General features: G+C 41.6%; 1 protein-coding gene across 2 annotated transcripts; it reads left to right on the plus strand.

Moving 5' to 3' along the window:
* Nucleotides 1-1,293: 1,293 nt before the first annotated feature.
* LOC121574154 (acyl-CoA desaturase) lies at nt 1,294-14,202 on the plus strand. Of its 2 annotated transcripts, none has more exons than XM_041886791.2 (6): nt 1,294-1,453; nt 1,641-1,929; nt 3,664-3,794; nt 8,141-8,346; nt 9,920-10,152; nt 11,865-14,202. In XM_041886791.2, exons 2-6 carry the CDS (start codon nt 1,698-1,700, stop codon nt 12,062-12,064), a joined length of 1,002 nt encoding a protein of 333 aa, XP_041742725.1. In that variant the 5' UTR covers nt 1,294-1,453; nt 1,641-1,697; the 3' UTR covers nt 12,065-14,202. The 2 variants fall into 2 exon arrangements, with proteins under 2 accessions (XP_041742725.1, XP_041742734.1); XM_041886800.2 differs by having other exon boundaries at nt 1,646-1,929.
* The last annotated feature ends 10,587 nt before the right edge of the window (nt 14,203-24,789 follow it).

Here is a 24,789-nt window from a genome sequence, read left to right on the forward strand (position 1 = left end):
TGTGGGGACACGCTTTCCCGAAAGAAGGGGGTAACACATAGCGACTTTGTCAAGAGGTTTGGACCTCTTGGTGTAATGGTTAAGGTGTTGGCTTGACAGTCAGGCTACCTCCCGAATCCGCTACAATATGTATGAAATAATATATTCATAGTTATTATACTCATATCATATGCTATATTATATTTTAGTCATTTAGCAGACACTCTTATCCAGAGCGACCTACAGTTAGTGAGTGCATACATTTTCATACTGGCCCCCCGTGGGAAACAAACCCACAACCCTGGCGTTGCAAGCGCCATGCTCTACCAACTGAGCTAAAGGGTCTATGCTCATTATTGACTAATGTCAAACCTGATGGCTTGTCATGTTCTAACAGGTACAATATAGTGTGTTTTTACGATGTGTTTGCCTAACAGCTGAGTCTTGCTGTCTGATCGTGTGGTGATACATGAGTCCTCACATTCATAATGCCCTTATTATGTAAATATGAGTCTGATTATATAAACATGAGTCTCTGGGCTACAGGATGAGTCATATTATCACAGCAATAGCATACCTTTATGTATTCAACTGATTCAGGACAGTCAAATGAAAGGGTTCCATGTTGAATAATTAGTATGTTGAATAGATCATATTCATCGTTTAATAGTCATATCATATTATAGAATGAGTAACATTATTTAAGCAAATACCCATTACCCTTTGGCCTCAATCTTTTGATTCAAGTGATTCAGAAGTGTCAAAAGTACAAGTTCCAAGTTTAATAATGAACATTTGGAATATGTATATGAGATTATATTCATAGTTATTATATTAATATCATAGCCTATTACTTGCTGCAATATTCTATTAGTAGGCCTAGCCTATACTCATATGTCCAAGTCATGTGTTGGAAGCAAACAGGATAAATCATAATGTTGGATTGTATCAGTCAACTCCCATCACCCCACATCCTCTCCATGAGCAACATAATGCAATGTCCCTTAATGTAATGAGTATGACCCAATTATGGTCCTAAAGGTTACTGCTGGTCACTGACTCTGGAAAGATGTCTTCGCCTATCAAACAACAGCTATCCAACCATGTTGACACAAGTTGCGTAATTTTATACATAATGAGTGTGAAATAATGAGTGTGACTGTAAAAAAATGTGGGGACTTTTTCTGGATGACTTTCAGCATTTCAGCCAGGGGTTGTAAAACGTTAAACATCAGATAATCAGGCAACCAATGAAACTCTTAGGGTAGATGTGGCATCAAATGCTCCTCGACCAATTGGAGTCTTTAAAACGACGTCTGAACAAGAAACTTAGTAGCAGGTTTAGCTAGGTAAGCGGAACCATCACCACGAGTAGAGCTGCACAACGCGCTCTATTGTCAACGTTCGCCCGAAGAAGCTATCTCATCGTTGTGCACCTTTTGATACATTATAACTATTATCTTCATTCTACGCGGTAAGTTATGTATTCGATGCCAGTTGATAGCAAATTGTGTGCGTCTTTGACAGTAGCCTATGCTATCCTAGCATTGCACCAGGAAATCGAGTGCGCACTTTCACAAAGTTGCTCGATTTCCTGGTGGGATGAACGATGATGCCTGTGTTTGTCATGTAAATTGAATAGCTATCTGTCCTCTTTCCAGCATAGATCTAATCTCCTCAACACTGGGCATATTAACTACAGAATCCTACGGCAAAAAATGACAGCGACGGAGACGAGAAACCCCAACAAGCAGCAAAACAGAGATGCTGTGGTGGCGGAAACGTCTACGAGAGATGATGTTTTTGATGATAGTTATAAAGCAAAAGAGGGCCCTAAACCGCCGATGAGACTGGTGTGGAGAAACATCATATTAATGATTTTATTACATACTGGAGCGTTTTATGGACTGATGCTCGTGCCCTCCGCTTCGACCCTAACTCTGGCTTGGAGTAAGTATCACCATTTACATCGTGCCATTTTATTCGCCTTTTCTTTATGCGTTGATCAGTTTTTACGCCCTTGTTAAAGTTGTTTGTCTACGCAGCATAGTTTCTGGTCGACATTAGAAAACATAATGTGCTGAAGCTGGGTGATGCATTTGTGAAGAAGGCGCTTGTTGTCGACATGATGCTTGCCCCCTCTAAGAATAGTGTTGAATGTTCAATCTATTTCGGGGCACACCCACTCAATATTTTTTCCATGGAAATAACAAACAATATAACGGAATATGTTGCCTAACAGTTAACTACACCACGGTTTCCCAACATCTGTGCACGTTTTTGCTCTAGCATTACACAGCTGATTCAAATAATCAAAGCTTGATGAGTTGGTTATTTGAATAAGCTGTGTAGCGCTAGGGCAAAAACCAAAACGTGCACCCGGGGGGGGGGGGCTAGGACCGAGTTTGGGAAACCCTGAGCTACACCATTATCACCTGATCATCACACCATATATGCACCTATCAAATGAAGCGCTCATAGGCAGGCTACTGTTGTGCAGAGAGAACTAGACGTTTTGGAATGTGTGGCCTGAGGTAGCCCAAAGGCCGGCAGATGGCGATATTGAGTCTTTTTTGTCTTACCGTCCAAGCGCATTGAATGCAGCCGGCAACTGGTGTGCAGCTGCAGCCAACAATTCAGAGCTTTCCTGCACCACATTGGTTCCTGCATGAATTGCAGGCTGCAGATGCACCCTTCTTGCCGGCAATACATCTGTGTCCCTCGTTGACCGGTTCGTACCTAAAACATTGTCCAGTCAGGCTGCATAGGCTTCGATTTCCTTAACTTTATTGATGTTGTGTATTGCATTCAGCCAATCGGGTTTCAGCAGGCTGTTTTTTTCATCCCTAACTTAATGCAGCAGGCGTAAAAGAAACAGAACCCCTTGTCTCAGTTTAAACCTGATTGGCTGAAGGTGATACACAACATCCGGGATGAGCATGTAGCCACTAGCGTGGTTACAAATTGTGTTTCATAAGGAAAGTACACATATTTTCCCAAAAATATATTGCCAGGTGCATACAATGCGTTTGGACGGTAAGATGAAAAAGACTCAATATCACCATCTGCTGGCCTTTGGGCTAGACTTGAGGCACCTTTGTTCACAATATGTTTCTTAATCAGAAAATAGCTACATCTGTGTTCGCTTGTTTAGACATAGACAAAATGTGCAGATTTTAAGAATGTTGTTGTTGTGAGAATAGGTAGTTGGACAGATGAAGCATGACTTGGATTATACCGAACGACCCAAACTTTGTCCCCCCCCCCCCTCCTGTCTGTGTGTGCAATGCTGAACTGCATGTTATTCCACTGGGCGAGACGACAAAGAACAATTGCCATTCCAATAGACATTCCATTGTGAGAGGCTGCATGGCACCAAAACAGAATGTCTCTTTGCTGCCTGGGCTGTTTGGAGGCCCCAAGTTCTCACTTCCTAAGCAGCCTTCTCTGGCTGCACATAGAAACACATAAAACAATTTTACAACAACAACCCTGCGAGTAGAGTATATATGCATACCTACTCCCACTGCCAGCTCCCAACAGAAATAACTCATGACAGCAACAAGGCAGGGATGGAGAACGGGCATGGGACATAATGTCCCCTGTATCTACTGGGAGTCAAATCTATGTGAGTGTATGCCATACATGGATGTCTGTTTATCTCTCTTGCTCTCCCTCCCCTAGCTGTTGTGTGCTTCTTGCTCAGTGCCCTGGGTATAACTGCAGGGGCTCACCGCCTCTGGAGTCACAAGTCCTACAAGGCCTCCACCCCTCTCCGAGTCTTCCTGGCCCTTGCCAACTCAATGGCCTTCCAGGTAAACAAACTAAATCTCTGAATTTAATAAACTTTATTGAACTCTAGAGAGGAAATTGTATTTGTAACCAGCATAGGATACATAGTGGGTATCACAAGTATTCACCCCTCTTGGATTTTTTTCATTTTTTTTTTTAAAAGGTTTATTTTTGTTGTCATTGATCTACACAAAATACTCCATAATGTCAAAGTGAAAAAATTAAATAACATAAAATATGCAGTCGTCCTTCTGAACTGAGCTACAGGACAGGAAGGAAACTGCTCAGGGATATCACCATGAGGCCATTGGTGATTTTTTAAAAATGACTGTGATGGGAGAACTGAGGATGGATCAACAACATTGTAGTGACTACAATAATGACATAAATGACAGTGAAAAGAATAGATATACAGAATAAAAATATTAAAACATGCATCCGGTATGCAACAAGGCAATAAAGAAAACAAAAAAAACAACAGCAAAGGAATACATTTTTTGGCTTATATGCATAGCCTTATATTTGGGGCCTCATGTTATGGGTATGCTTAACATCAGCAAAGACGGGAGTTTTTCAGGATTTAAAAAGAAATACGGGATGGAACTTAGCACAGGCAAAATGCTAGAGGAAAGCCTGCTTTGGTCTACTTTTCACCAGACCCTGGGAGAGGACTTTACCTTTCAGCAGGACAATAACCTACAAAAAAAGGCCAAATCTACAATGCAGTTGCTTACCAAGAAGACGGAATGTTCCTATGTGGCCAAGTTACAGTTTTGACTCATCTGCTTGAAAATCTATGGCAAGACTTGAAAATTGCTGTCCAGCCATGATACCCAACACCTCGACAGAGCTTGAAGTAATTTGAAAAGATTAATGAACGAATATTGCACAATCCAGGTGTGCAAAACTCTGAGACTTACCTAAGACTCACAGCTGTAATTGCTACCGAAGGTGTTTCTAACATGTATTGACTCAGATGGGTGAATAGCTATCTAATCAAGGTATATTAGTGTTTTCATGAATCATAAAACATTTTTAGAATTTTTCTTCCAGTTTGACAGAGTATTTTGTGTAGAGATTTGACAATGACAATTTAAATCCATTTGAATCCCACTTTCTAACACAATACAATGTGAGGAAATCCAATTGGGTGGATACTTATGATATGCACTGTACAGGGATTAAAACAGACAGAGGAAAACACACATCATAAACATGGAAGGCTAAATGTATGTGAACACCAACATGGCTCTTCCAAAAGACCAAGGCTCTCTTTCTAGAGTGATTCAGTTTAAAAGGCCTTTATTGTGTTGGCGTGTCCGCGAGGGAAGAGTTAGAAACAGCAAGATCGAGAGCTAGCAGAGACTACCGCCAAGAGCCAACGATTTAGTGGCTTTATAGCCAGCCTTCATCAAAAACATTAACACAAGAATAATTATCCAAATTTGGTAGAAAATGCCCTGCTGAAATAGACCCACTTTTATTTCCTATAAATGCACCCCAAAATAATGTATTAAGTGATTTTTATCATGCGTCTCTGACCTCCTTTATAAACTGATGACTTGATTAAAGAAGTGGCTGATGCAATCAGGTTAAGGGTTCAGTCATAATACAGGTCTACCCAAGTCCCCATCAGTCACAACAGCATTAATGAGTGACCCAACTGTGTGTGTGTACATATGACCAAAAGTCAAAGCTTGTCGACCATCTCATTCCAAAGTCATGGGTATTAATATGGAGTTGGTCCCCCCTTTGCTGCTAGAACAGCCTCCACTCTTCTGGGAAGGCTTTTCACTAGATGTTGGAACATTGCTGCGGGGACTTGCTTCCATTCAGCTTCAAGCATTAGTGCGGTCGGGCACTGGTGTTGGGCGATTAGGCCTGGCTTACAGTCGGCATTCCAATTCATCCCAAAGGTGTTCGATGGGCTTGAGGTCAGGGCTCTGTGCAGGCCAGTCTAGTTCTTCCACACCAATCTCAACAAACCATTTCTGTATGGACCTCACTTTTGTGCACGAGGGCATTGTCATGCTGAAACAGGAAAGGGCCTTCTCCAAACTGTTGCCACAATTGGGCGCACAGAATCGTCTAGAATGTAATTGTATGCTGTAGCGTTGATTTCCCTTCACTGGAACTAAGGGGCCTAGCCCGAACCATGGAAAAACCGCCCCAGACCATTATTCCTCCTCCACCACCAAACTTCACAGTTGGCACTATGCATTCGGCCAGGTAGCGTTCTCCTGGCATCCGCCAAACCCACATTTGTCCGTCGGACTGCCAGATGGTGAAACATAATTCATCACTCCAGAGAATGCGTTTCCAGAGTCTAATGGCAATGAGCTTTACACCACTCCAGCTGACGCTTGGCATTGCGCATGGTGACCTTAGGCTTGTGTGCAGCTGCTAGACCATGGAAACCCATTTCATGAAGCTCCCGACAAACAGTTATTGTGCTGACGTTGCTTCCACAGGCAGTTTGGAACGCGGTAGTGAATGTTGCAACTGAGGACAGGCCATTTTTATGCGCTACACGCTTCAGCACCCGGTGGTCCCATTCTGTGAGCTTGTGTGGCCTACCAGTTTGTTGCTAGACGTTTACACTTAAAAATAAAAGCACTTAGACTTGACCGGGGCAGCTCTAGCAGGACAGGAATTTGACGAACTGACTTGTTGGAAAGGTGGTATCCTATGACGGTGCCACGTTGAAAGTCACTGAGCTCTTCAGTAAGGCCATTATACTGCCAATGTTTGTCTATGGAGATTGCAAGGCTGTGTGCTCAATTTTATACACCTGTCAGCAACGGCTGTCTGAAAAAGCCGAAACCCACTAATTTTGAAGGGGTGTCCACATATTATTTAGACAGTGAAGCGAAAATGTTTACATTTGGCTCTATACTCCAGTATTTTGGATTTGCGCTAAACATTTTCATATTGGGACAAATGTAATTAGTGTATTAAAGAGTCAAGTTTAGTATTTGGTCCCTTATTCCTATGACTCAGTAACTACATAGAGCTTGTGATTTGAAATCTGTTGGCTGCATTTTGACTTTGGTTTGTGTTTCGGGTAATGTTTTCCCCAATAGGAACTGAATGGTAAATAATGTATTGTAATTTGAGTAACTTTTTATTGTTAATAAGAATATATGTTTTGGAACACTTACATTAATGTGGATGCTACCATGATTCGAAATAATCATGTATGAATCGTGAAAAATGATGCGTGAGAAAGTTGGAGGCTCAAAGATCACACCCCCCAAAAAATCTAACCTCCCATGTTATTGGTAATGGTGACAGGGTACAATTTTCATGATTTATTAATGAATGATTATCCGTAATGATGGTAGTATCCACATTAATGTAGAAGTGTTCAGAAACCTCTTCTTAATACGTTATAGGTGAATTTGTCAATACTTATGACTTCTTCAAATGGGGGGACTAGATGCATGAAGTGCTTTCATTTCTAAACTGTCACCTCATATGAAACATTTTAATCAAATTCCGGAGTATAGATCCAAATGTAAACATTTTAGCTTCACACTCCCCTCCGTATTTATCTGGACAGTATGATTTTGTTTTGACCAATTATTGATTACACTTAATCTGAGTGCTGTTGCCTGTATAATCTGTGCTGACTGATGCTTCCCTGCTAATCTGATGGTCACCTCTTAATTTAATACGCATTGTAGAGCGGGGGAGAGCTCTCTAGTCTACTGTGTTTAAACCCTCGCTCTAGTGTTGTGCCCATACCTATTCATATTAGTGTGTTCTGAAATCTCAATTGGTTGTACAATTTTAAAGCATAGAGATGGAGGCAAATGCATGGTTTTCCTTTTTAGGGCCATATATCAAGCATCTCTGAGTAAGAATGCCGATACAGGGAGAACCTGATCCTAGAGACTCATTTTATTGTAATCTAAAAGGAAAAACTGATCCTAAATCAGCACGTCTACCCTGAGACACTTGATGCATATTGCCCCAGATTCCCACACTATGGGTCACGTGTACTACTGTATAGAGCTCAGACGATAAACAGAAAATTGTCACCAACCATACCGCTCAGTTATCGCAGGCATTTTTCTGATATCATTCATTAGGATAAGTAGCCTATACTAGAGAAATGAATTAAGTTTGCTAATATGGATGATTTGTGAATGGGACAATTTGATGGCTACAGCCATCAAAGTAGTAGTTTAAAGGATCATAAAAAAATAAACTGGTGCACATTGTTAAACTTTTTGTTATCGCATCAATTCAGGCAATTTATCGCAATATGGATATCACCCAGCTCTACTACTGTACATGTTGCTGTTATCAGTGTTAGATAAAAGTGCCTCCTTAACAACCACATCACTTCTATTATTTCCTCCAGAACGACATTTACGAGTGGGCGAGGGACCACCGGGTTCACCACAAGTACTCCGAGACGGACGCAGACCCCCACAATGCACTGCGGGGCTTCTTCTTCGCTCACATTGGCTGGCTGCTCGTCCGCAAAAACCCTGAAGTGATCGAGAAGGGCAAGAAGCTGGAGCTGACAGACCTGAAGGCAGATAAAGTAGTCATGTTCCAGAGAAAGTAAGTAGAGAACTGTTTTAGTCTATGTCCTGCATAGTCCTTCATATCTAATATCTTCTCCTATATGCCATTTAGCAGACAGTTTTATCTAAAGCGGCTCATAGAGCATGTATACATTTTTGGATGGGTGGCCCCAGCATAAACAGAACCCACGATCTTGGCTTGCAAGCCCCATGCTCTAACAACTGAGCCACACAAGACTGTTTTCGTATGTTGTCTGTTGGTATATGGTAAAGAGTTTCTTACCTACAACAGTAGCAGTCATTAGTGGGGTGACTTGTCTTTCCTTTCCTGGTAGTATTTTTAAAGGTTGGCCCTGACAAGGGCCCTGGCAGTGCCCTCACTCTGAATCATGCAGTGTTGTACAGTTAACTGCCAAAATAAAGGAAACGCCAACGTGAAGTGTCTTAACAGGGTGTTGGGCCACCACAAGGTGCCAGAACAGTTTCAATGCGCCTTGGCATAGATTCTACAAGTGTCTGGAATTCTATTGGAGGGACGTGACAATTCTTCCACAAGAAATTCCATAATTTGGTGTTTTGTTGATGGTGGTAGAAAACACTGTCTCAGGCGCAGCTCCAGACTCTCCCATAAGTGTTCAATTGGGTTGATCGGGTGTCTGAGACACACCCTTTAAACCCCCTATACTCCTTTGAGGCCCCTTTTTCAACGTCACTGAGATCTCTTCTAGCCATGGTAGGCAAAATAATGGGCAACTGAGCATTTTTATACATGACCCTAAATCAATTTTAGAAATTGTCACATGCGCTGAATACAACGGGTGTAGACTTTACTGTGAAATGCTAGCCTACTTTTGGCCAGCTAATAGCCTTACCACCGATCAAGCAACATTATGGACTAAATTATCAAATCCAGTTGCTTCAGGATTATTTTGCTGTGACAATATAGATCAAATTAAGATCCTACATCTATAGGTCGCGGTGGCCATGATGGCACGGCCTGGCTGGTCGCTGATCTATTGATAAGAGCTGCCATCTCTGCCAAGGCCTCGATCGGGCCATAGCCACACAAAGTACAGTGACTGGTGGCTGGCTGGCCATTTATCAGCGGGCAGTGGGTACTCTTGGACGTAGTCCCAAACTAGTATCACCACAGCTCTTTTAGAAATGTTGTTTTTGTTCATTTTTTTTTTTTTTTTTTTACATTTGGTTGATGACTAAATCAACTGATTTTAGAAGATCTGGTCAACTTGTATTTTATTTAATTTTTTTGGGACTGAACTAGGTGTGACTTTCCCCGGTTTAGCAACTCTGTTTTATGAATCTAGGTGCTTGGGGTGGTGGTGTTGACTTCCCAGCTTTAGCAACTTAATTTTCATTTAGATTCATCATAACAGAATGCTTCCAGTTCTACTTAAAAGCTCTTGAGTAACACAGCTACTTATTTATGTTTGATGCATATCAATTCCAGTACTAATCTCACCCACCCACCCCAAAAATGAATGGTGGAGCGCAATAGATTCACTTTGTATTTGATACACAAACACCAAACAATGTCTCCTTTCTCAGTATCTCTTCTGTCTCCTCCTCTCTTCCCTCTCTGTCCCCTCTAGGTACTACAAGCTGTCTGTGGTCCTGCTGTGTTTCCTGGTGCCCATGTGGGTGCCCTGGTACCTGTGGGGTGAGTCCCTGTGGGTGGGCTACTTCATCCCGGGCCTCATGCGGTACACCCTGGTGCTGAACGCTACCTGGCTGGTCAACTCTGCAGCTCACATGTGGGGCAACCGACCCTACGACCATAACATCAACCCCAGTGAGAACCGTTTCGTGGCCTTTAGTGCCATCGGTAAGGACCGGACCATCTTTTCTATTTTTCTAAGGGGGGGGAGAGATTTTTCTCTGGAGCACTACTTTTGGCCAGAGCCTTGCACTGCTGTTGGCCATTTTGGACAAAGCCAATATGCCATTTCGTGTCCAACCTCCACCACACTGGTACCGTAGCCTTCCCAAAGCAGCTGATGCAGCCTGGCATGGTGTAGTGAGGCGGAACTAGCTAATCCAGTGGCCTGTGTTGACTTTGTGAAGGATATCCTGCTGTTTGTGTGAAATCAGAGCTTCTGTCCGACTGACTACATGTTCTACTCTAACCTCGCGTCTGGATAGCTGCCTGTTTGTCAGCTGTGAAAATAATTTTTGTTGAATAGCTTAAAACGAGTGGGACTTGTAATTTTTAGTCATTTAGCAGACTCTTATCCAGAGTGACTTACAGTAGTAAGTGCATACAGTTAAGTGTTTTTTTCATACTTTTTTTTTACCGTTGGAGAGATGTTGTCTATCAACCTACACTGAACAAATATATAATGCAAAGTGTTGGTTTCATGAGTTGAAATAAAAGATCCCAGAAATTTTAGATAAGCACAAAAAGCTTATTTCTCTCAAATTCTGTGCACAAATTAGTTTACATCCCTGTTAGTGAGCATTTCTCCTTTGACAAGATAATCCATCTACCTGACAGGTGTGGCATGTCAACAAGCTGATTAAACAGCATGATAATTACACAGGTGCACCTAGTACTGGGGACAATAAAAGGCCACTCTAAAATGTGAAGTTTTGTCACACAACATGTCTCAAGTTGTCTAGCATGCAATTGGCATGCTGACTGCAAGAATGTCCACCAGAGCTGTTGCCAGAGACTTGAATGTTCTTTTCTCTACCATAAGCCACCTCCAATGTAATTTTAGAGAATTTGGCAGTACGTCCAACCGAACTCACAACCGCAGACCATGTGCATGGCGTCGTGTGGGCGAGCAGTTTGCTGATGTCAACGTTGTGAACAGAGTGCCCAAGGTTGGGGTATGGGCAGGCATAAGCTACAGACAACTAACACAATTGTATTTTATCAATGGCAATTTGACGAGATCCTGAGGGCCATTAAAAAAATAAAATAATTAAGGTATCTGTGACCAACAGGTGCATATCTGTATTCCCAGTCGTGAAATCCATAGATTAGGGCCTAATTAACTTTTTTCAATTTACTGATTTCCTTATGAACTGTAACTCAGTAAAATCTTTGAAATTGTTGCATTTTATATTTTTGTTCAATCTATATACAAATATATCTCAGTTACTTGCAACTCTTGACTTAGAGGACTGCTGTATTTTGTGCAGGTTTTTGAATTGGAGACCATAATTCACTTAGTTGAATCATGTATTTGAATGCTTGACTAGAATGGAAGGTTGCACACAGCAGCCTTCCAGGACTCAAGTTATCCATCCCTGTTGTGGCACTTTTCAGACTCCAAGTGCTTTAGTTTACATATCACCTGTATGGTTATCAGATTGTTTTGAATCCTATTGGAAAAAGTGTAACTTGCATAGATGCACACCTATAGTATTACCAGGTCCATGGAGTAAAGGGAGGGAGGGGGCTCCAGCACACTGTTAGTTTATTTTTATTTTTATTCAACCCAGACTTTGCTGTCCCCACATCACCTGTGCATGGCTATCGGTCTATGGTTTTAACCGGACTTTCCTGTCCCCTTGTATCCTTCCTTCCAGGCGAGGGCTTCCACAACTACCACCACACCTTCCCCTTCGACTACGCCACCAGTGAGTTCGGCATTAAAATGAACATCACCACCGCCTTCATAGACCTCATGTGTTTCCTGGGTCTGGCCAAGGACTGCAAGAGGGTGTCCCGCGACCTTGTCTCAGCCCGCGCCCAGCGAACAGGTGACGGCAGCCACAAGACTGGCTGAGTAATGTTGTCTCAACCATCTCAAACCGTTACGGACTCGATGCGACTGATACCAGATACGATAACAGGCTAAACCAATGAAAGAATGTAGCTGTAGTAAATTGCAGTATTGATGATGGAGTTAGTAGTGCTGCAGTTAGTAGTGATCAGACCATGGTCCATTGATGTCTCTGCTTCTGTATTATGAGTTAAAAACCTATACTTGAGTTCCTCCGATTAATATTGGCTTTAAAACGGTCCTAGACCTTTCAGTAAAGTGTTTATATTTTATTTTCTGTTTTTGAAATGAATGATGCGTGAGGTGAGTATTAGCCAAAGTGATCTAATGGCTTGGCTAAGCTAGGCATGTTAGCACAGATTTAAAGAGTCTAAGTCACTTGATCGGTGGATAAACCTGAAGCGGCGATGGATGCCGTAATGCGTGAAACTATTACACCAACCAAACTACCTGCCTGTGCCATCTGCACCAACAATGAAGATGGGAGAACATTAACCTCTAATTTATTCATGAGCTATTATTAATTAACCCTCTGTGGCACTTTTGAAATTGTGAGAAAAAAAAAAGTTAGAGGTTTCTTCACATTTAGTCTAAGTAGGTGAAATTTGTTTTGATCATTTCGATTTCAATTCGGGCTGAATTGGATCTACATGTCGGGATCAATCTTTCTATCAGTCGCGCTTTGTTGACATTCATTCCATAAGCGTGGGAGAAGTCCAACTTTTGTCAAAAGTTTACATTTACGTTTAAGATTAAATTTAAGTTTTATATTTAAGATTATTTGTTTTATTTTATTAAGCCACCCTACTTCAGTCTTATTTTACTATAAGCTGCTGTGTTGAAACAGCCCTACTTACTTCTAAGTCAACATACTGTTGAGCTGTCATTATATACCAGACCATATTCGAAATAGGCTGGCGTAGAAGTGCAGTTATGTGGCAGCGTTACATATTAATGCACCAGTTGTCTCCTCCTGTCCAAGTTGTTCTTCACAGGAGATTATTTCCTCCTTGTAGAAGAGGATGAAGGTATCAGATCTCAAATTGCACCCTATTCCCTATATAGTGCACTACTTTTGACCAGGGCCCAATGTGGGTGATTTATACCTTTGGATATTGTGTGGGGGCGAAGGTGCCTGTGACTTCAGTCGGATGGTCGAACAGAAGCCTGGTTGGGTTTTTTTTCTCCCATCCTGCTTCAGAGACACCTCTGCACTGAAACGTAGTTAAAACACATACTCTGATCAGTCTTTATTATACAAAGGAATACTTGTTTGTATTTATTTTTTACTCTTACTGCAGCTGAAGTTAAGAGTAAGGGACTTCTGTCTCCCTTATCCAATAGGACAAGGTGAATGAAAGCGGTTTTGAGAGCATTTGCATACGCGTCTCTCGATAACTTGAATTCAATTATTTAGTCAGGACTCTCGCCCAAGATGCCTTATGGAAGTAATGTTATGTACTTTGCACACTTAGTAGATGCGGACATGTCTAGAAAAAGATGGATGCAACGGGAGGGAAAGAAGGAGCCAGAGGTTTAGTTAACTTACAATTGATGTCCAATCAAATTAACACTCTAGGAGTGAGGGGGAATTCTACTTTCGAGTAATGAGAAAAAATTGAATTTGAATATTTGCTTTGGAACTGTGGTTGCGTTATTTAATGACTGTCTCAATATCTATATAGGAGAGCGCTAAAGTAACGGAAAGCACTTATTTAACTCGAAAGTAAAAGGAAAAACTGTGTGCTTTGCATCTTTGGGATATTCTGGAAAGTATAAGAAGATTCTGAGAGATTTAGATTACATTTTTGCATAATAGTTAAACAAATGTGATGTTTGGCTCTGAAGAAACAAGATTCCAGATTAGTTATGAACTCATTAATGAAATTGTAATAATATTTGTCACACTTTGGTCTACCTTTTTCAGTGCAATTATTTTGTGCAGTGTTAACTTCTTGAAGTCTGAATGCCTTAAAAAAAACTGCAGCATTTTTTCTAAGAATGTTTTACCAACTGTATGTACCGTAAATAAACCAAATTTTCTACATGTTGAAAAGTATGTTCTGCTGTCTGTTTTGTTGTAATTCTGTAATATTTCCATTCCTAATTGAATAAAAGACAAGTCATTGTCTTACCATTTACTGGTCCTTTCCCTGCTGTATCAATGTCTACATTTTTCTGCAAAGTGACTGGGGTGAATTTATTAGTGCACACCATAAAATGTTTTGCAACAGGAAACATAACTAAAACAAGTTTTCTTATTTGGACAAGTTCAGGTTAGTCCCTCCCCATTTGGTTCCTAGTGAATACACCTCTGGTGACGTTATTGAGGTGGTCAGCTGTGTATGCAGCATAATAGTGCATTATTCTCACCAATACCTAAAATGATTTAATATTAAACACAAATTGCAGCTATCATAGAAAGACATTCTCTGACTGGCCTTGTCCCCAGGCTATGGGTGGCTGGTGTTCCAGAATATTTTCTGGCCTATGCTCACACCCTCTCTTCCCAAAACTGAAGGTAGGAAACAACACCCACTGTTCACCCAAGTTTGCAGACGACACAACAGTAGTAGGCTTGATTACCAACAATGACGAGACAGCCTACAGGGAGGAGGTGAGGGCTCTGGTAGTGTGGTGCCAGGAAAATAACCTCTCACTCAACGTCAACAAAACAAAGGAGATGATCGTGGACTTCAGGAAACAGCAGAGGGAGCACCCCCCTATCCACATCGACGGGACCGCAGTGGAGAAGGTGGAAAGCTTCAAGTTCCTCGGCGTACACATCCCTGACAAACTGAAATGGTCCACCCACACAGACAGTGTGGTGAAGAAGGCCCAACAGTGCCTCTTCAACCTCAGGAGGCTGAAGAAATTTGGCTTGGCACCTAAAACCCGCACAAACCTTTACAGATGCACAATTGAGAGCATCCTGTCGGGCTGTATCACTGCCTGGTACGGCAACTGCACCACCCGCAACCGCAGGGCTCTCCAGAGGGTGGTGCGGTCTGCCAAACACATCACCAGGGGCAAACTTCCAGGACACCGACAGCACCCAATGTCACAGGAATGCTAAAAATATCAAGGACAACAACCACCCGAGCCACTGCCTGTTCACCCCGCTATCATTCAGAAGGCGAGGTCAGTACAGGTTTGAGTTTGAGTTTATTTTTACAGGGACAGTGCACATTAATCAACGTTTCAGTAAAAGTGCCGGTTTTAGCCAGCCGGCTAATTTTCAACCGCAGTCCCTGGGCAGGTTATTAAAAACAATTACAATATAGACAATAACAACATAGAACAAGACATAGCATACAGACATAGCAACATAGGACAAGCAAGACGTAGCATACAGACAGAGCAACAGAACAAAAAGCAGCAAGACAAAATTCATAAAAGCAACAAAGTGTTTCCACACCTCACAAGTTACAGACAACAGACGTGCATCAAAGCTGGGACCGAGAGACTGAAAAACAGCTTCTATCCCAAGGCCATCAGACTGTTAAATAGCATTCACTAGCACATTAGAAGCTGCTGCCTATATACATAGATTATAAATCACTGGCCACTTTAATAAATGGAACACTAGTCACTTTAATGTTTACATATCTTGCATTACTCATCTATGTACAGTGGGGAGAATAAGTATTTGATACACTGCCGATTTTGCAGGCTTTCCTACTTACAAAGCATGTAGAGGTCTGTAATTTTTATCCTAGGTACACTTCAACTGTGAGAGACGGAAATCCAGAAAATCACATTGTATGATTTTTAAGTAATTAATTTGCATTTTATTGCATGACATAAGTATTTGATCACCTACCAACCAGTAAGAATTCCGGCTCTCACAGACCTGTTAGTTTTTCTTTAAGAAGCCCTCCTGTTCTCCACTCATTACCTGTATTAACTGCACCTGTTTGAACTCGTTACCTGTATAAAAGACACCTGTCCACACACTCAATCAAACAGACTCCAACCTCTCCACAATGGCCAAGACCAGAGAGCTGTGTAAGGACATCAGGGATAAAATTGTAGACCTGCACAAGGCTGGGATGGGCTACAGGACAATAGGCAAGCAGCTTGGTGAGAAGGCAACAACAGTTGGCGCAATTATTAGAAAATGGAAGAAGTTCAAAATGACGGTCAATCACCCTCGGTCTGGGGCTCCATGCAAGATCTCACCTCGTGGGGCATCAATGATCATGAGGAAAGTGAGGGATCAGCCCAGAACTACATGGCAGGGCCTGGTCAATGACCTGAAGAGAGCTGGGACCACAGTCTCAAAGAAAACCATTAGTAACACACTACGCCGTCATGGATTAAAATCCTGCAGCGCACGCAAGGTCCCCCTGCTCAAGCCAGTGCATGTCCAGGCCCGTCTGAAGTTTGCCAATGACCATCTGGATGATCCAGAGGAGGAATGGGAGAAGGTCATGTGGTCTGATGAGACAAAAATAGAGCTTTTTGGTCTAAACTCCACTCGCCATGTTTGGAGGAAGAAGAAGGATGAGTACAACCCCAAGAACACCATCCCAACCGTGAAGCATGGAGGTGGAAACATCATTCTTTGGGGATGCTTTTCTGCAAAGGGGACAGGACGACTGCAACGTATTGAGGGGAGGATGGATGGGGCCATGTATCGCGAGATCTTGGCCAACAACCTCCTTCCCTCAGTAAGAGCATTGAAGATGGGTCGTGGCTGGGTCTTCCAGCATGACAAAGACCCGAAACACACAGCCAGGGCAACTAAGGAGTGGCTCCGTAAGAAGCATCTCAAGGTCCTGGAGTGGCCTAGCCAGTCTCCAGACCTGAACCCAATAGAAAATCTTTGGAGGGAGCTGAAAGTCTGTATTGCCCAGTGACAGCCCCGAAACCTGAAGGATCTGGAGAAGGTCTGTATGGAGGAGTGGGTCAAAATCCCTGCTGCAGTGTGTGCAAACCTGGTCAAGACCTACAGGAAACGTATGATCTCTGTAATTGCAAACAAAGGTTTCTGTACCAAATATAAAGTTCTGCTTTTCTGATGTATCAAATACTTATGTCATGCAATAAAATGCAAATTAATTACTTAAAAATCATACAATGTGATTTTCTGGATTTTTGTTTTAGATTCCGTCTCTCACAGTTGAAGTGTACCTATGATAAAAATTACAGACCTCTACATGCTTTGTAAGTAGGAAAACCTGCAAAATCGTCAGTGTATCAAATACTTGTTCTCCCCACTGTATATACTGTATTCTATATTATTCTACTGTATCTTAGTCTATGCCGCTCTGACATTGCTCGTCCATATATTTATTTATATATTCTTAATTCTGTTGCTTTACTTAGATTTGTGTGTATTGGGTATATGTTGTGAAATTGTTAGATATTACTTGTTAGATATACTGCACTGACGGAGCTAGAAACACAAGCATTTCGCTACCACCGCAATAACATCTGCTAAACACGTGTATGTGACCAATACAATTTGATTTGATTTACTGAATCATATGGGGGTTGTGTCATGATATTTTAGAATTGAAACTTTACACTAAAATCCAACACCAAGTAGAATAAAAGACCTAACACTTCTACAGCTCTTTTGAATGTGGCATTTACCTATCACATTGCCTGTTCATAACCTGAACACAATTTGAGGGTTGCATCTGAAACAAACAAAAGGTTCAGTGCATTTAGACGGTTTTCCATAACTTGAAGTTATTGTTTGTTGACAGTCAAATGCCCTCACTTCCAAATGCCAAACTGTCATTTTCAAGTTTTAATGTTGGTCCCCTAGGCTCCCTGGACTGTTCAGGTTGTAACTGATTAGTATCTCTCTCTGCCCATAGCACATCTGCATCACCTACTGGGGAATGTTTCAAGCCAAGAAGAACCACCACTGAAAATGACCCCTCTTCAGTCTAACTAAATATAGACAGACTAATTCATTCTTATGTTGTACCAATATTTTAGCCTGGGTAGTGGTCTGTTTAGCTAACATTCCTCTCCTACTCTGTGTCATTGCAAAACAATTTACAAGTACAAGGAATATTTTTGGCTAATCCCACATGGCCAGTTTGTGCCTAGACGGTGAAGACTTAGTTTATGCAAACAGGGTCAGAGTTGCAACAGGTTGACTAGTCCGGACCTGGGTTCAAATACTATTTGCAATCTGTCAAATACTTTGATGGTTTGCTTTGGTCTGCCTGGAGTGGTAGGTGGGGCTTGTACTTTTGAGACTTTTCTATTGGTTTCATTGCAACAGGCGAGCTCAATCAAGTACAGCTAAAGTATTTGAAATAATTTAAATAGTGCTTGAAGCCAGGTCAGAGTCAGTCCAGTTGCAGTGGGTGTCTCCACCACAGCACCACTGTCTGTCTGTGAGCTGGCCCGCTGCTTTGCTGTCAGGCTCAGCCTTGCTCCCAGTGACATCACCCCTCTCTCCATTGGCTGCCTGGTGTCAGACCATCCAGTCCACTGCTCTGTATGTAATGCTTGTGTGGTCATCAGGCTGACAGTTTTAGCCCTGCACTGTCAAACTGATCTGCTTTGCTGGACACTAGACCTAGGCTGCAATATTAGCCTAGAAAATAGGCTAGCTAACTTTATTTTGTATGAATTTGTTTCTTAATTTTTAAGTACTGTAATGTTTCCACAGGTTTCCCCACCCATTTAGTCGCACAAGTGTCTCAAGTATAGGCTATAGAAATAAATTATTATGAATGGACTGCATACTGAGGGATTTGCAGGATCATTCCATGTAGTCCATGGGCCTGTGGAAAAATGTGTCCACATTGGCGCGGCAAACATCTGATGGTATTACATTGTTCCCCGCAAGCCCCTGATCAAATTGATCTATGATATCCTTCCAAATAAGTAGTAGGGCAGATGAGCATTTGAAAAACAGGCACAACTCTGATAGTCTTTTTTTCAAAGTTGGCAAATGCCACGTAAATCCACTTATATCAGTGCATTCGTAACAACCTAACCATTACGAAACGTATATTTGATCAAATAAGCCTCATGTAGCAAATTAGCAACTACATTTTTTGTTGACCAAATTCAACGCTCATTGACTTCCATACAAAAATTCCTCACTTCATGGTCTTATTTTTGTGGACAGAATTTGGGTGGAGTAAAGCCTCTCACTTCGCCTCTTCCTTTCTGGGTTAAATCAGCAATAGCTGGGCATCATTGTTTAGACTTTTCCTAGCTTTATGTAAAGTTTTGTGCACTCATCATGGAGGCATTTTTCAAAAATGGGTTACCTGTACCTCTTTGCTTGACATAATGCATTCCTATGGGATTTCATAGGGTGCAATATACAGGTAACCCATATACAAGGTTTCACATCACATTTCTTGATGTTAACACAATTTATAGAATCATATTGCATAGCATTTTAATTAATAGACATCAGTGAATGCTTCTACAACATTTTCTAACTGTTTTAATGTGATATATTTGAAACGGCTACAAAACTCAGCAATTCTGACAGCTTTTGTGTTTTACCACTATTCTGGTAATATTAAGCTAAATACATGTACTTGGGCCATCATTTTGGGTTGTCCTAATTGTAACACACATTTTAAGTCAGTATTGGTCTTATTACACCAATTAGTTATTCAGTTATGGCCATGCAAAGTCAATGCAGTTCCTCCCTATTGAAGTGAATGGCGGCCATTTTGAAAAAAGGCTGCTGGGAGTGGTACTGATTATAGGCAAAATCTATGATGACTCTATATAGCAAAAACAAATGTCTCCAATGAGTCTCCTTGTTCTGTGTGAAATGTGGTTTAGTTATTGTACCATGTGTACCATGTGATAATAGAGCACATCCCAATACTGTCCATTCTGGCTCGATATACCCCAAAATGCATACATGTATGAACTTATTTGACACCCTAAGGTGGGCCCATAGAGATGTCATTGTCATGGATTCAGCCGAGGCTGCTCCTCCTCCTTGCTCGGGCAGGCTTCGGCGTTTGTCGTCACCGGAGTACTAGCTGCTACCGATCTATGTTTCTGTGTTCTACTTGTTTTGTCTTCATTGTACACACCTGGTTCCCATTATGTCTATGATTTGTTCCCTATTTAACCCTCTGGCTCCCACTGTGTTGTGTGCGTGTTTGTTCTATGTTTGGTGTTATCGACTGGTGAGTGGGATTGTCCTCCCTGCGTTGAGTTTATATTCATTTGTTATTTATGATTAAAGTACGTTGTCTACTAGCTCTGTGTCCTGCGCATGACTCCGTCCTACCGCTACACACTGACGCCTGACAGTCATAACAATTCCAGTTGCTTCATACCTTAATACACAGTGGGTATCAGAAGTATTCACCTCCCTTGGATTTCTTCACATTTTGTGTTACAAAGTGGGCCTTAAAATTGATTTAATTGCTTTTTTTTGTCAACGATCTACACAAAATTCTCTAATGTCAAAATTCGAACATTTCTTAAAAAATAATGTAAAATGAAACGCTAATGTATATTGATTAGATAAGTATTCACCCCCATGTTAAACCCCCCCACCTTTGGCAGCGATTACAGCTGAGTCTTATTAGGTAAGTCTATAAGAGCTTTGCACACCTGGATTGTGAAATATTTTCCATTATTATTTTCTAAATGGTTAAAGATCTGTCAAGTTGTTGATGGTCATGGTTACACAGTCATTTTCAAGTCTTTCAAGCAGATTTATTAAGCTGTGACTTGGCCACTCAGGAACATTCACTGACTTCTTGGTAAGCGCCTTCAGTGTACATGTGGCCTTGTGTTGTAGGTTATTGTCCTGCTGAAAGGTGAATTTGTCTCCCAGTGTCTGGTGGAAAGCAGACTGAAGCAGGTTTATCCTCTAGGATTTTGCTTGTGCTTCGCACCATTACATTAATTTTTATCCTGAAAAACTCCCCAGTGTTTGCAATGTCAAGCATACCCATACCATGATGCAGCCACCACCATGCTTGAAAATACTCAGTGATGTGTTGGATTTGCCCCAAACATAAGGCTGTGCATTTAGGCCAAAAGTGTGTTCCTTTGCCGTGTTTCTCGCAGTATAACTTTAGTGCCTTGTTGCATACAGGATGCATGTTTTGGAATAATTTTATTCTGTATATTTGTATTCTTCTTTTCACTCTGTCATTTCGGTCATTATTGTCGAGTAACTATACTAAACAAAAATATAAACACAACATGTAAAGTCTTGGTCCCATGTTTCATGAGCTGAAATAAAAGATTGCAGATATTTTCCATACGCACAAAAGCTTATTTCTCTCAAATTCTGTGCACATATTTGTTTACATCCCTGTTAGTGAGCATTTCTCCTTTGCCAAGATAATCCATCCACCTGACAGGTGTGGCATATCAAGAAGCTGATTAAACAGCATGATCATTACACAGGTGCACCTTGTGCTGGGGACAATAAAAGGCCACTCTAAAATGTGCAGTTTTGTCACACAACACAATGCAACAGATGTTTCAAGTTTTGAGGGAGCGTGCAATTGGCATGCTGACTGCAGGAATGTCCACTCGAGCTGTTGCTAGGGAATTGAATGTTAATTTCTCTACCATAAGCCGCCTCCAACGTTGTTTTAGAGAATTTGGCAGTACGTCCAACCGGCCTCACAACCGCAGACCATGTGTAACCACGCCAGCCCAGGACCTCCACAGCCGGCTTCTTCACCTGCGGGATCGTCTGAGGGGGGAGGGTGGGGGTGCTGAGGAGTATTTCTGTCTGTAATAATGCCCTTTGGTGGGGAAAAACTCATTCTGATTGGCTGGCCTGGCTCCCCAGTGGGTGGGCCTATGCCCTCCCAGGCCCACCCATGGCTGCGCCCCTGCCCAGTCATGTGAAATCCGTAGATTAGGGCCTAATGAATTTATTTCAATTGACTGATTTCCTTACAGCGCATTCGGAAAGTATTCAGACCCCTTGACTTTCTCCAAATTTTGTTACATTACAGCCTTGTTCTAAAATTGATTAAATTAATGTTTTCCCTCATCAATCTACACGCAATACCCCATAATGACAAAGCAAAAACTGGGTTTTAGAATTGTTTTCAAAATTATAAAAAAATAAAATAAAATAAATACCTTATTTACATAAGTGTTCAGACCATTTGTTATGAGACTCGAAATTGAGCTCAGGTGCATCCTGTTTCCATTGATCATCCTTTAGATGTTTCTACAACTTAATTGGAGTCCACTTGTGGTCAATTCAATTGACTGGACATGATTTGGAAAGACACACACCTGTCTATATAAGGTCTCACTGTTGACAGTGCATGTCAGAGCAAAAACCAAGCCATGAGGTCGAAGGAATTGTCCGTAGAGCTCAGAGACAGGATTGTGTCAAGGCACAGATCTGGGGAAGGGTACCAAAAAACTTCTGCAGCATTGAAGGTCCCCAAGAACACAGTGGCCTCCATCATTCTTAAATGGAAGAAGTTTGGAACAACAAAGATTATTCCTAGAGCTGGCCACCCGGCCAAACTGAGCAATTGGGGGAGAAGGGCCTTGGTCAGGGAGGTGACCAAGAACCCGATGGTCACTCTGGCAGAGCTCCAGAGTTCCTCTGTGGAGATGGGAGAACCTTTCAGAAGGACAACATTCTCTGCAGTACTCCACCAATCAGGCCTTTAAGGTAGAGTGGCCAGACGGATGCCACTCCTCAGTAAAAGGCACATGACAACCCGCTTAGAGTTTTCCAAAAGGCACCTAAAGGACTCAGACCATGAGAAACAAGATTCTCTGGTCCAATGAAACCAAAATTGAACACTTTGGCCTGAATGCCAAGCGTCACGTCTGAAGGAAACCTGGCACCATTCCTACGGTGAAGCATGGTGGTGGCAGCATCATGGTATGGGGATGTTTTTCAGCGGCAGGGATTGGGAGACTAGTCAGGATCGAGGGAAAGATGAACGGAGCAAAGTACAGAGAGATCCTTGATGAAAACCTGCTCCAGAGCGCTCGGGACGTCAGACTGGGGCGAAGGTTCACCTTCCAACAGGACAACAACCCTAAGCACACAGCCAAGACAACGCAGGAGTGGCTTCGGGACAAGTCTCTGAATGTCCTTGAGCAGCCCAGCCAGGGCCCAGACTTGAACCTGATCGAACATCTCTGGAGAGACTTGAAAATAGCTGTGCAGCGACGCTCCCCATCCAAACTAATAATAAATAATATAATAATATGCCATTTAGCAGAGGCTTTTATCCAAAGCGACTTACAGTCATGTGTGCATACATTTTTACGTATGGGTGGTCCCGGGGATCGAACCCACTACCCTGGTGTTACAAGCGCCATGCTCTACCAATTGAGCTACAGAGGACCACGTGACGGAGCTTGAGAGGATCTGCAGTGAAGAATGGGAGAAACTCCCCAAATACAGGTGTGCCAAGCTTGTAGCGTCATACCCAAGAAGACTCCAGACTAACCGCTGCCAAGAGTGCTTCAACAATGTACTCAGTAAAAGGTCTGAATACTTATGTAAATGTAATATTTCAGTTTTTTATTTATATGTTTTTTGGGCAAAAAAATCTACAAACCTGTTTTTGCTTTGTCATTATGAGGTATTGTGTGTAGATTGATGAGAAAAAAGTACAATTTAATCAATTTTAGGATAAGGCTGTAAAGTAACAAAATTTGGAAAAAGTCAAGGGTTCTGAATACTTTACGAATGCACTGTAACTTATATTTTTGTTCAGTATACAATGTTGTTGATCCATCCTCAAGTTTTCTCCCATCACAGCCATTGAACTCTGTAGCTGTTTTAAAATCACCAATGGCCTCATGGTGACATCCATGAGCAGTTCCCTTCCTGTCCTGCAGCTCAGTACTGTATCTTTGTTGTGTCTGGGTGGTTTAATACATCATCCACCGCATAATTACTAACTTGACCATGCTTAAAATTCCTGCAGTCGAATGGCCAAAGCACCCTCTAGTGGGCTCATGGGTGGAATGCTATTAATATTTTCCATAATTTCATAATTAATCAACATTTTAAAAAAGCCAAACATCCAGTGTTTCTATGTCAAACGGTTTTGTTATATTTCAGTGTTCTGTGATGTATATCAATTGTAATATTGGGGTGCAAACAACATTTTATACATTTGAACTCTATATCTGACATGGTACATGTCTTCTTTTTTTAAGCCCATAATCATGTGTGTGAGGTGTATACTTTTGTTTCAAAGTAGATTTGTTTAAGACTACGAAGAAACACTCTGTGTGACCCTGATTTAGCCCTCTGCAGTACAATTATTAAAGATATATTCAATGCCTGATTTGTTATTGTTAACATCTACCAATCACTACCCTTCTTTATGAGGCTTTAGAAAAGTTTGTAGTTGAATCGGTCCTTGAAATTCAATACTTGACTGAGGGACCTTACATACAGTATTGAGACCCCTTGACTTTTTCCACATTTTGTTACTTTACAGCCTTATTCTAAAATTGATGAAATATCTATTTTTTCTCTTCAATCTACACTCAATACCCCATAATGACAAAGTGAAAACAGGTTTTTAGAAATGTTTGCACATTTATATTTAAAAAAATACCTTATTTACATAAGTATCTCATAAGTATTTACATAAGTATCAATACCCTTTGCTATGAGACTCGAAAATTGAGCTCAGGCTCTCAGGACCTCAGACTGCAGGGTTCCCAAATACAGGTGTGCCAAGCATGTAGCGTCCTACCCAAGAAGACTCGAGGCTGTAAAGGTATTTCGTTTTTTTTATTTTTAA

The sequence above is a fragment of the Coregonus clupeaformis genome, chromosome 1 (assembly GCF_020615455.1).
Source record: "Coregonus clupeaformis isolate EN_2021a chromosome 1, ASM2061545v1, whole genome shotgun sequence".
Taxonomy (NCBI): domain Eukaryota; kingdom Metazoa; phylum Chordata; class Actinopteri; order Salmoniformes; family Salmonidae; genus Coregonus; species Coregonus clupeaformis.